Here is a 13,846-nt window from a genome sequence, read left to right as displayed (position 1 = left end):
ACAGTGGCCTTATTCAGGACAGCATTTCTGGTAGCATTTTTTTTTTTTTTTTTTTAGTTTTTCAGATAAGCGAGCTAATATCTACGTCCTGTAGGGATTCTTCTGGAAGGGCTTTGGAACTGAGGGATATACACCGGGGGGGGGGGGGGAGGGGATTGGTTATATTAACCTTAAAAAAGTCAAAGATGGCTCAAGGACGCTGGGCTGAATTCATTAATCTGCAGGATGGTGGCAAGCCCTGGATCTGCCCTTTAGAGGCTGTGAGGGCATACACGGTGATAAGACCAGGGAGCAATGGACCCCTCTTTATTCACAATGATGGCAGTCCACTCACAATATACCAGGATGGGGAATGACACGGTTGGGGATCCCAGCACATGAATTTGGTTCCCACTCACTCAGGATTCCGGCAACAACAGCAGTGGCCCAGCTGGGTATGGGGCCTAGTGCAATTCACGCAATTGGGTATTAGGCATGCTGAAGCGTACAGAAAATATGCAAAACCCCAGGTGGGGGAATCCGTTTTAAATTTTCCATTGTGTTTTCAGTCCAAATGCTGGCAGACGGGCCTGTGGATCTGTGGGCATAGTACTGTTTCCTGGGCACAGCTTGGAGGTTTGCATCTGGGCCTCAGTGGTGAAGCAGTTCTGAGCTGCAAGGGAGGAGGGACACATTATGGGACCAGCAGATGCCCCTTTTGTACACTGTGGGGATCTGTGAGCTGACTTCAGATATAATTATGTTTCACATTGGGGAAAATGATTTGGGAATGTTTAAAGGGACAGATTTAATGACCAGCTCTCAGAGGGACTTGGGGCAGATCATGGATCTTTTCCCAGGAATAAAAATGGTGTGGTCAGACATGTTGCGATGCAGGATAAGGAGAGGAACTGTGAAGCCCCCACAAGCCAAAAACACTAGGAGGTATGCGAATAGGGAGGTAGCCAGATTTATGGGTGCCATGGTGGCAGCCGGTCATTTCGCATCTGGACATAGCATACGGTGCACCAGAATTATTCATTTCAGACTTGGAAGCTGACACGTTTTCAGCTGATATTAAAGGGGGCATTAAGAGATGTCTCAGGACCCAGCTAGTATGTGGGGAGGCAGACAAACTAGTTGCTGGTGCCTCCTTGTGGCAGATGTCCAGTGCAGGTACTCTATAGGGAAGGGATACAGGGATCAGATAAAATGGATTGGTAAAGAATTAAAAAAAGGTATTCTTTAAAGGAGCGGAAACAGGGGAGGAGGGGTTCAGCACTATAACTGGTATGGCAGGGAGCCATCCTCCTTCTTCATAGGCCCTCTGTAACCCTCATTTGAGGAGGGGAGATGGTGAGAACCCAGAAGTGGGTTGGCTGGGGTCCAGGATGGGTAAGGGGCATGGCTGACAGAAGCACCCTAGGTATATATTGAAATGATTATGGAATTACCTGCACTGTATATTTTTATCTGTTGGGTACTCACAGACATTTAAGAATAAAGTTGCAGCCTAATTAAATCGCACCCAGCGTCTGTTGTAGTTGTCTGAGTGTGAGCAACATTGCAGCTTGGCAAACAAAAGTGGGGAGGCTATGGGACCACTGTGGAGGAAAAAAGGATTAAACCGTGATTGGGAGATTTTTGAAATACCAGGTGCAATTGACTGAACATTTTATTTTATTTTTTCAGTGACAAGTATTAAATATACAACTATAAAGAAGTAAATATGAAAATAGAATACTAAATCAGAAATACAAAATAACTATTCCCATGCAGACAAAAAAAAAAGTTTATCCATCTCCCACAAAAAAGAGTAAATAAATAAATAATCAATCCAACATTTATATTTAAACAGAGGAAACCTACCTGGTACTAGTTTATACTACTAGACTTGCTTGCGATGAGCTAATTATGTTTTATGAACAAACCAACAAATGTAGACTAACTCCTCAGTTCTGCCCCATCTCCCCAAAGTTTTCCTGTAGCTTTTCCCCATGAAAAAAAATATTATTTCTCTCTCCCCCCTCCAGTGGCCTGGTTTTCTATTGCTAGTACCATTTCTAGTAATTTGGGCCACAGTTTAGGGAACCACTCAAGCAGAAGTTCACATCCATCCATATTCAGCAAAGCATGTGCCTAAGTTACATTGCATTCCATGGAAGCTTTGCGGAAAAGGAATGTTTTACTGAACTGGGGCCTTTCCCCCCTGTATAAAGTGGGTTTAAAAGGCCACCAGTCTGATCTGGCAATGATTCATAGCCACTTGGCACAAGTTCAAAAGGCTATGCCAGAAGTCAGGTAATGGAGACTAGCCCAACCGCTTTTCTTCCTTCTCTCCTGTCATTCCTGTCTCCATCTCACCCAGTTTACTCACTCCCAGCTCACTTACCTCTTTTCCTTCCACACTGAATTAGCTACTCCCTCTTGCTTTCCCTCCCACTGCACACCCAGTTTCACAAAGTTTAAGGCCAGCCCCGGAGCACCCATGGAGTCGAAGCCTTTGGGCCAGATGGGACTCGTAGATCACCTAGTCTGACCTCCTCTGTATTACAGATGATTAAATTTCACCCAGATGCCCCTACATTGATCCCAATTACTTTAGTGAGACTAAAGCATTTCAATGTTCAGGAGACTAAACTGTTGGTGTGTCACTGTCAGAGAACAGGAGAGATCTGGGTGCCACCAATGCCTGAGGCCCATGCAATGTCAACGGAATTTATTAGATGAGATATACCCAGATGATGCCAGCAGGAGAGGAAGGTGAAAAGCCCAAGACCTCTGCAAATCTGACCTGGAGAATAATTCCCTCCCAACCCCAAATATGGTGATCAGTTTGACTATGAACATAGAATCATAGAACTGGAAGCGACCTTGAGGGGTAATCTAGTCCAGTCCCCTGCACTCAAGGCAAGACTAAGTATTATCTAGACCTTACAGGTGTTTGTCCAACCTGCTCTCAAAAATCTCCAATGATGGAGATTCCACAACCTCCCTAGGCAATTTATTCTAGTGCTTAACCACTCCGACAGTTAGGAAGTTTTTCCTCACATGAGCAAGAGACACCAACCAGGCATCTAAGAAAGAAGGTTCTCTGTACCACCTCACAGCACTGATTCACTCCATCCAATGCCCCATTTCCAGCTGTGTGCAAACTATGATGCTTCAAGAGGAAGATTCAAACAAACAAACAAACAGACAGACAGACAGACAGACAAACCAACCAACCAACCCACCCAGAATACATCTGTCCAACTGTGTACTGGAGAAAAAGACCTCTGCAGATGACCACTGGAGCCCTGAAGCATGAGATTTGATTATTGTCTTTGCCTTAATGCAGAACTGCAAGTGCTTTGAGCTGTTGAGGGTAATACAGGCAATCCTGTTCTCCCCCTGGCTGACGAATGAAGGAGACAGTTGATAGATTACATGGTCAGAAAGTACTACCATGACCATCCAGCCCAAAACTGGATTAAAACGTACTTTTTAGAAAAAAATATCTAATCTTACTTAGAAGACTACACGCAAGAGTGAGACCACCACCACCACCACATCTGGCAAACTGTTTCAATGTTTAATTACCCTCTCCACTAAGAAATTACATCATTTCAATGTATTATTATTTATAACTTTACCTTCCAGACACTGGTTTTTGTTATGCCTTGTCTGTGAGATTGAAAAGTCCAGTTCTCTATTAACTCTTCTCTTTTATATCAGCTCATATTTCTCTCTCTCTACTATGTTCTGTCTTCTTTTGCCCATGTCCATGTCCATAGTTTGTTCTCTTGGCCAACCTTCACTTTACCTTCTCTCTTTTTGCCTTCTGGGACTGTCATAGCTCACTATTTGCCTCCCTCTATTTTTTTCCATTCTCCCCAAAGCCATCTGTTTACTATCTTTCCCACCTTAATTAATCAAATCTCTGTCTTTCAATCAATTCTCAGCATCACAGTTCCTTCAGTCAATACCAATTTACTCTCTGGGTAAGCAAATATAAAAGCATACTGGGGAACCTATCACAGTTTTGCAGGGGAAAAAACACTTCTCTCACAAACAGATGCAATTCAAAAAGCATCCAGCAGGGGCACTGCTCTGAGAACAACAATGTTGAGCGGGTGTTACTTGTCTCCATTTTATATATTTCTCCTATCACCAGCTTCTGTTACCATTGTCAAATTTTACAGTGACATTGTGCCCAGTCTGCCATTTCTATCAGTAAAATGTTGTCCCTCTTCCTTTGAAAAAGTCCCACTGACAGAATTAAAGTTTTTAAAATATAATTTGAGAACATACTCTTACTCAGCTATTACCTTTTTGATTATTCTACACTGTTTTGATACTGTTCTTTTCATACCCCTTGTCAATAACTTATTACTATGGGATATTAAAGTGTTGTCACTTAACAATAACGAATACAACTCAGGGGAAAAAAGTGTCAAAGTGCATATTTCATATAAGAATAGTCAACTCAGCTTATCCCTTTCAAGTTTTCATTAGAGATTGCATAACCTGTCAATATTTTCAAGCTCATTTTTAGTAATTGCCTATGTTTCTACCGGCAAAAAATTAAGAAAAGTTAAATAAAAGTGTGACTTGAAATACTTACCTCCTTACTTGGCAAGAAGTTGTTTTGCTTAAATTGATTTAAAATAATGTGTTCAAGAGGCTCTGCAAAAGTAACAGCCAAGGTTTTCTAAGATTTTCTAAGAAATCAGCATTTTTGAGACTAATGATTCTCTCATAATCATTTCTCATTTCTCCAAATCTATAATAGCTGTGACCTTAACAAACAAGCAGGTAATTATGGAAGAAAAATTCAGTAGATTTTGACTCTATACATGGTATGTGTATGTAGGGCTTTTAGTTTTTAAATATTCTTCCTCATCATATCTTTTAACCTAAATAAAAACAAACATTTATCAAATAACGGCATCCTCTTTCTTCTCTGTCAAGTGGTGTGCATATTAAACTGAAAGGAAACACAAATAAAAATAACACATTCCCCTCAACTATGAGTCAGCAAAAATGTTTCTACTAAAGATTTATGGATATACAGGTAACTCTTTTGCTTATCCATGAATCATTTGAAGCCTAGAGGTATTTTAGCTGAAGCCTGGCAATAGAAGAAAATTTGAGCTACAGAAACACAGCTATCTCAAAGAAAAAAAAATAGTGTACAAATATGTCAGCAAACTGTACACAAGGAATCTTCCCACTGGTATGCTGGCCCAGGCCTTAAATGTACTGCATTTTTACTGAAGGATGCTAGTCTGGATAGTTATGAAAATCCCACTTTATGGATATTTTAATATCCCTCACCTACTACCTCAAGGATAATAAGAGAAAATGGGACTATAATGCTACATTCAAAAATCAAAACACTATCACCACTTTGACTTCAGTTGAAAAGAAAATGTTAATTGCATGCAGTCCTAATAAAGTCAACAAAATAATCAAGAACAAAACATGCTGAATCATAATCCACTGAAATGTGTCATTGAAATTATTCCACTGAGCATAGAAGAAACCCTCAAAAAGCATCTCTACTCTGCTCACAATGTGCGGGGTTAGGGAGTAGATTTTGAAAGAGACACACATAGATATCTAGGTCCATTAATAGGAATGTAGGTACATTTTGGTCCTTTAGTTTAAACTTGAGACTCTTGTAAATCATAGGGATGGATAGAGTCAATAAACACTAGATATCTATTGTTAAGAAAAAATTTAGGAATCATCACAGTCATAAAAGTTCTGTGCATGGAAGAAGAGGCCTTTGTTGACTTAGCCCACTTGCTGATGCCTGCTAAAGAAAGTTTGTAAAAGAAGGCAGACAGGCCATTATTACAGTTTTCATACCTAAGCATCGGGTCTCAGTTCCACTCCAGAGTCCAGAAGAGAGACATTCCCTTACAGTAGAGCCAACTAGCATGAATCCGGAATCACAAGTGAATATAGCTGTAGATCCATATGTGATTTGAGTTCCAATCTTATTCCCATTGGGAGGTACAGGAAGTTCTCCACAAGAAATAACTTTAAGGGAAAAAATACACATTTTGTATTGAGCATTGCACTAAAAACATTTAATACGTATTTTGGACTGGTTAAAATAAACATTGGAGGGTAGTCTATTCTGATCTGTGGGAGAAATGGATACAGAAATCTGTGTGTAAAATAAAGAATATGTCATGAGGACTCAAGCTCAACATTTGAAAAATATTTTAAACTATCACTGTAAAATTATTTTTTAAAAAACTGTTAAGAACATTTTAATCAACAAAAATCATTGATATTTAATTATCTAGGGTTTTTTTGAATGAAATATAAATGTTTCTATGCTCACTTTGTTATTATTTTTGTAAAACAGTATATTTGAGGTTTTTTTGGACAGAGGTTATATTATTTAATTTGTATCCTGTACGTCATTGTACATCACATGCCTTAGCTTTTATAAAACACAGATTCTTAATATTGGATAAATTATGTTCAGTGACCCCATTATTTTAGTCACAATCCAGAGAATTTTCTGATTTAGAAGGAGACAAAGTTTTCTCTTTAAAAAAAATAAAATAAATAGAAATAGAAATAGTGGCATTATGAAAATGAACTTCAGTGCTACCTCTGAAAAACTTTAGGTTTTTTAGGTGTACAGTTAGATGAATGAGGCCTTAACACAATATAGAAGGATGGGATTTTGCTATAGATAGCACTCCAAAGTTGTGATGAATTGCTACTTTCTCTTTGGAAGAGTCAAAGCAGGTTTTACATTCAATATTTCAACATAGACGGGCCTACATTATTTTAAAAGAACTCCTATTTGTGATGGGGACCCCCCCAATTAAATCTGGAATTTCCAAAAAGATTAAAATAATTTTAATTATTAATTATTAAGTATCTTAGACTGTATTTTGGAGTCCTTTATCTATTAATAGTTGTAACTGTGTTCTCTCCTACATAAGGGTTACTATAAATATTGTATATTAGCAATCTGTACATTTTGTTACAGACTTTATATTCAGATGCACCATAAACACTAATGTTGACCCTCTTTCCAGAAGAATGGTAGTTATTTGGTTCTTTAGAAGGGAAAAACAATGAAATACTGGTTGTGTAGTCCCCATTTAATGATAGAAGTCCAAACCTTTCAAACATGGGGGCTTTCACCTTTATAAAAGTGGCCTGATTCACATAAGTGCCTATAGTTAACCACACAAGGTTAAATATTTTAGCCTCCTTTCTTAAAAGTACCTGTCTCCATTATACTTCATATTCACTACTTCTCACTCTTAAAGCCCATGCAGCCAGGTGGTGCCATTAGGATAGCAGCTTGTGGTGAAGATGATGCAGATCCTTGCCACCCCAAGGAAGCTCCTAAAGAAAAATCCCTCCCTACTTCTCGGCTGTCCCAGGTGAGTGTGAAAGCTGTACCATGCTCCTAGTGCACCTAGACAGTGTTCTTGACCCTTTTGCGGTGTCTTGTACCACTGTTGGCTATAGGAGAAAATACTTCACTAAGGACAGAACACTATTGTGTCTGATCCTTGCATGGGGTGTGCAGGATAGAGTGGAGAGAAACCTTGTGCTCTGTTCATTCCCTTCTGTGTGTGTACCTGTGATAGTGACAGACACCTCAAGAGGGCAGTTGGGTGTGCACAGTCCTATTACCATAAATGTAATCATCTTGAATTTCATTAACAATAATGGACATTACTTTTAAAAGATTGGCCTTGGGCTTATCCAGGGAGTTGTGTCCCAGGAAGGGTTTTGCTATTCCACTAAACTAGAGGGAAATGTTTTTCTATGTGCCACCTACACAGAAAGTTTACACACAATGCATACTCACTCTGGCAGTAAGGCCTCTCGTTTCTCCAACTCCATGTTCCATTAGCAAGACACTCAATGGATGCTGGTCCCAAACCATAGTAGCCTGGATCACAGCTAAAAACAACTTTTGTTTTGTACTCATAATGTGAACCATTCACTATTCGCCATCTCCCATGTTCCAGAGTAAAGGAATTGATGCTTGGACATGTAACAACTTACAAAACAAAACAAATCAACAACAAAAAACCCCCAATGAGAACAGTATTTGTGGCTCAGGAAGTACAAGTTAACAAGAATATGAAATAAAGAATATTTGTTCTTTTGAATTCAGTGTCAAATTTTAATCATAATGGCTTCCTATTTGGAGTCTGTGTCTGATTTCATAACCTGCCTAGGGCTGAGCTGTAATCCTTGTTTATGGTCATAAGCATGTTGAATCTTTCTTGGCGAAAGGAACTTTTGCCCCATCTCTGGATCCTATGTTATTTCTCCCCACAACAAATGAGAGTCCCCCACCACCTTCCTAACCTTCTGCCATCCCCAGGGCCAGCATGATAAGGGAGCACCATAGTTACTCCGTGCTCTGCAGGGTTTTACACACTAGATCCCCAAGACTCACAAGAAGTCTTCTCTTGCTGCTGCTCCCCTTTTCCTGAGGGATAAAGAGATATCAGGAAAGGTTCTTAAATTTACCTTGCTGGGTATGTGTCTGTGTCTCTAGAGACACCTATCTTTTCCCCTTTCCAAAACTCCACAGAATGGGGAATGATCCACATCTGGATGGACACCTAACCTTTCCTAGGCTGAGATTTCTGCTTCAGCATGGTGGCCCATTTGGATTTTCATACCTAATTTATAGCCAAAGAGGTATCCACATGTCCCTGAGGAATTGCATGTGCATTTTCTCCTCAGTGTCATCTCTTAGAGTTTAGGTGGTGCGGGGTCATTAGCATGGAGGTGGAGGGGTTGCAATCTGTATTGGTGCTACACAGTTGTCCATGAGGACCAGGCAGAAAGTGATAAGGAGAGTCTAAGATCTGCTTAAGACTCCATGGCCTTATATTCTGACTTGGCCATGAGGCTCTTGCCAGCTGCTGAAGCAGGAATGCCAAGGACCTGGAACTGAGTTATTAACTTTTATGCATTTTATAATGTATTTCTTTTCCAACTGTCACAGCAGGTTGATTGATATTATATATATATATATATATATATATATATATATATATATATATATATATATATATATATATATATATATATATATATATATAATTATTGTTTTGATCATTATATATATATAATGATCAAAACAAGTTTCATGTACTCAAATGGCTCATCATATTAATTATTCAAAAGCAGAACTCTTAAATAATTTGAAACAGAGCTCCTTTGACAAAGGAAAATAAAATTCGGGAAAGTTCTTAGAGATAATTTTGCAATGCTACATACCTACACAACGAGGTGTTTTATTATGATTGCTCCATGTACCATCTGGCTGGCAGACTGCAGTAGTAAGCTCCTTGGATGATAGTCTATACCCATCATTGCAAAAGTAAGTAACGTGAGTACCAACTAAATAATCCGTAGTTAAGATTCCACCATTTAATGGAGCTTTAGGGATTCCACAAGATATTGCTGAATTAAAAGAATCACAAACATGTTATTTACCTCTTTGTGATAAGTTATATCTTGTCTCACTCAAATGTTTTAAGTGTCATACCACAACACTCATATACTAGTGAAGAGGGATTAGTAATGTATTAGTGTATATTTTAGGACCACACAGACTTCATGAGTTCTAAATTTTCAAAGGAACTAAACCTTGGGAGGTTTATAGCTCATTAATCTGTCCTTTTAAAGGTATCTGGGGTTGGGGAGGAAATGAAAGTTATAGTTCAGTAACCCTCTAGCTATCCTTTCAGATTGCAGAGAATGATGAATGACGATGCAGTACGGAAGAGAAGAATAAGAGGAGCAGCATGATCCTATGGATAGGATAATAAACTGAGACTCTAGAGATCTGGTTCTTTTCCTGGCTCTTCCACTGATGCATTGTGTGACCTTGAGCAAGACACTTATAGTAAACCAGAGGTCCCCAAACTAGGTGCGCTCCCCTAGAAGCAGGTGCGGCTGGGGCAGGGGAAGGAGCGCCACCCATCAGCTCTGCTCCTGGCCCTGGCTGCTAGCCCCAACCTCAGCCCCTTTACACCCAACCACGTCCCCCCTCCCAGAGCCGAAGCCTCACTCCCAGTCCCAGCTTGGGGGGGTGAGGGGTGGAAAGGGATAAGGGGGAGCATGAGTTAAAATGTTTGGGGACCACTGCAGTAAACTTCCTACATTTCAGTTTCTCCCCTTGTAAAATGGGAATAACAATGCTTTCTCATCTTTTGTAAGATACTTTAAAATCAACAGGTGGAAAGAATTGTATAAATGCTAGGTATTGTTATTTTTAGAAAGCAAGGGGAGTGGGGATGGAGAACAACAGATAGCACACTTTTGCTGTTTCTTTTGAATCTCTTCTTGACTTCAGCAGCCTCTGTGTGGCAGGGACTTTGAATTTTGGTGTTACTATACTTTTATTAGTCCTTTTTCCTGTTTGGCATTTCAGATTTCTTTACATAATTTGCATCCTTCATATACAATTTGTCTGGCTTCATAAGTATATATATTCATGTATAGTTGATCACATGGTTTATACAGCCTACCATCTAATCTCTGTCTGAGAGTCTATTTGATCATTTCAAGGATCATAAGATGATCTTTATTGGATGAAAATATTACATATATATATATATATAAAAAACAAAGTCAAAATGGTATCATCTGGGTTGAGTATTGCAAAAACCATTAGATCTATTCCTGGTTTTGTAACACACATTTGCTGCATGGGGAAAATGCCAAACTAGCTTAATTAAAGGCACCAGCAATCTCCTTGAATGAGCTCTTTAACTAATCCTGTTTTCTCCTTTGTACAATAGTGTTTTAAAGGTGAAAGACTCCATCAGTTTGTTGAAGCATCATATTTTCACCTAGTATATTTAGTCATTTCACGGTATACAGTATATGAAATCAATAATAAAGAAAAAATCTGTATCTCTTATTGACTCTGTTAACAGGAGCAGACCAAACTGACATAAGTGGATTATACTGAATGCTGAATTTAAGGTAAAAAGATAGTGGGGACCCAGAAAAGCAAAACTAGAGATCAAGATAGAGAATCAGAGAGATCTGATCAGAGAGGGCTTGGAAGCAGGAAAGAGGAGGAGGGAAAAAACATATAGAGTGCAAAGAGAGGATAGCAAAAATTACCCAGCCACAGCCATTCAGAATAAATATGTATATTTGTAGTGCTAAGGTTTGAGGTGCTGAGATTTTCATATTTCAATGTGTTATTTCATAGTGTTAAATATAAAACATTAAATTAGAAAATATGTTTACTTAATGTGTATAATTTCTGATTAAAACTATTTTCTAAAGAAAATATTTTCTTTAGATACCACATTTATTTAGAAACCTTGCATCCTATCTACGCATGCTTTCTTTCCACAGAAAACACTGTAAATTAGAGCAGTGATAGGAATAACATTATGAGTAAACAAAGACCCACATGAATATGAGACCCATGAAAGTCATGTATGGTCTATCACCTTCTAAGCATTCAGTGAACATAAATCTTGTATGTGTAAAAATGGAAATTTTTGTCCATGAAAAAAACTCCACATTACTATAACTACCTTTGAGTCTCAAGAAGCTAATTCCTAGCTTTCTGAGTTTTAATAAAGTGTCACCACACAAACCCAATGTTGATGTAGTAGTTTCCCCTTGAAATAACCCCATCAATTTAACACACAAAGTTACTGATAGAACTGTACTTACTGAAACTGGTGACAAACTTGAAATGGCAGATGTTTCACTGCATCTAAATAATGCTGCTCTTCTTGTAAAATTTATGTTGCCATTTTGATTAATATGCCATTACTGTAGAATAATTTTGTAATAGGAATACCTGAAGTTTTCTAAAGTGCTTCTTACCATAGCATCTAAGCATTCAATGAAGTGAATAGGATCTGCATGATAATGTCCAAAGTGGACATTTAGTCTTTTACCCTTTCCAAGTTCCAGGAAGTGCTGGTAGGTTTTTTGTTTATTTTTATGAACAGTAGCTATGGTGGAATGATTGAGGGGAAGAAAAAAGTAGGCAGTGTAGCTAGCTCTACAATTGGTGAAACTTTGGCTTAACTCTAATACAGTGGTTCCCAAACTTGTTCTGCCGCTTGTGTGAGGAAAGCCCCTGGAGGGCCAGGCCGGTTTGTCTACCTGCCGCGTCCGCAGGTTCGGCCTATCGTGGCTCTCAGTGGCTGCGGTTCACTGCTCCAGGCCAATGGGAGCTGCTGGAAGTGGCGCAGACCAAGGGACGTACTGGCCACCGCTTCCAGCAGCTCCCATTGACCTGGAGCAGCAAATCCTGGCCACTGGGAGCCGCGATCGGCCAAACCTGCAGACGTTGCAGGTAAACAAACCAGCCCGGCCCAGCAGGGGCTTTCCTTGCACAAGCAGCGGAACAAGTTTGGGAACCACTGGTCTAATATCTTCTGATGGATCATTCAACAATCAACCCCTCTTAATTGAGACTTGTTTATACAGATAAATGTGCTGTGCTTTATAGAGATAAATGTGCTTTCATAGAATCATAGAATATCAGGGTTGGAAGGGACCCCAGAAGGTCATCTAGTCCAACCCCCTGCTCAAAGCAGGACCAATTCCCAGTTAAATCATCCTAGCCAGGGCTTTGTCAAGCCTGACCTTAAAAACCTCTAAGGAAGGAGATTCTACCACCTCCCTAGGTAACGCATTCCAGTGTTTCACCACCCTCTTAGTGAAAAAGTTTTTCCTAATATCCAATCTAAACCTCCCCCACTGCAACTTGAGACCATTACTCCTCGTTCTGTCATCTGCTACCATTGAGAACAGTCTAGAGTCATCCTCTTTGGAACCCCCTTTCAGGTAGTTGAAAGCAGCTATCAAATCCCCCCTCATTCTTCTCTTCTGCAGGCTAAACAATCCCAGCTCCCTCAGCCTCTCCTCATAAGTCATGTGTTCCAGTCCCTTAATCATTTTTGTTGCCCTTCGCTGGACTCTCTCCAATTTATCCACATCCTTCTTGAAGTGTGGGGCCCAAAACTGGACACAGTACTCCAGATGAGGCCTCACCAATGTCGAATAGAGGGGAACGATCACGTCCCTCGATCTGCTCGCTATGCCCCTACTTATACATCCCAAAATGCCATTGGCCTTCTTGGCAACAAGGGCACACTGCTGACTCATATCCAGCTTCTCGTCCACTGTCACCCCTAGGTCCTTTTCCGCAGAACTGCTGCCTAGCCATTCGGTCCCTAGTCTGTAGCTGTGCATTGGGTTCTTCCGTCCTAAGTGCAGGACCCTGCACTTATCCTTATTGAACCTCATCAGATTCCTTTTGGCCCAATCTTCCAATTGGTCTAGGTCCATCTGTATCCTATCCCTCCCCTCCAGCGTATCTACCACTCCTCCCAGTTTAGTATCATCCGCATTTCATGTGCTGTTTCCTGGGATTTGTTAGCTGTATTGTCTCAGAGGGGAATAGCTGTATCTTAACAAGATGGAGAAATCAAAGTAATAAGACACTTCTTCCCATGCAGGTGCTGAACACTTTATCTCTGAAGGAATCTCAGATGATATTAGAAGGGAAAATTAAAAAAAAATAGAAACTAAATCTCCCATATGACAATGCACAGAGCTGTCACTAGGCTAGGCCTCCATTTCATTCCTGAGAAGAATAAACCTCTAAGAAACATCCAGGTAGGCCTTGACACCAAAAATATTTTTTTCTTGGTAGTGAAGGCAAAGTTAGTTTCCAGTTGCACCGTATTACATCTATTTAGGTACATATCAGGCCCCATCACCATTGTATCTGAATTCCTCATAATTTTTAATGTATTTATCTTCACAACACTTCTGTGATGTAGGGAAGTACTACTATCCTCATTTTACAGATGAGGAATGG

The 13,846-nt window shown here is 39.8% G+C and overlaps 1 protein-coding gene across 5 annotated transcripts in view; it reads right to left on the bottom strand.

Moving 5' to 3' along the window:
* The window catches only part of CSMD3 (CUB and Sushi multiple domains 3), a 1,204,651-nt gene that overhangs the window by 116,206 nt on the left and 1,074,599 nt on the right, over positions 1 to 13,846 (bottom strand). For all 5 annotated transcript variants that reach the window (XM_073330296.1, XM_073330291.1, XM_073330295.1 and 2 more), the window contains 3 exons: positions 9,253 to 9,438; positions 7,820 to 8,014; positions 5,836 to 6,009 (listed from right to left, as the gene is read on the bottom strand). In XM_073330296.1, the coding sequence (XP_073186397.1) occupies positions 5,836 to 6,009; positions 7,820 to 8,014; positions 9,253 to 9,438 (555 nt within the window). The remainder of the gene's footprint in view (positions 1 to 5,835; positions 6,010 to 7,819; positions 8,015 to 9,252; positions 9,439 to 13,846) is intronic.

This window comes from Lepidochelys kempii, chromosome 2, assembly GCF_965140265.1.
Source record: "Lepidochelys kempii isolate rLepKem1 chromosome 2, rLepKem1.hap2, whole genome shotgun sequence".
NCBI lineage: Eukaryota > Metazoa > Chordata > Testudines > Cheloniidae > Lepidochelys > Lepidochelys kempii.
This window is presented reverse-complemented; position numbering and strand designations above follow the sequence as displayed.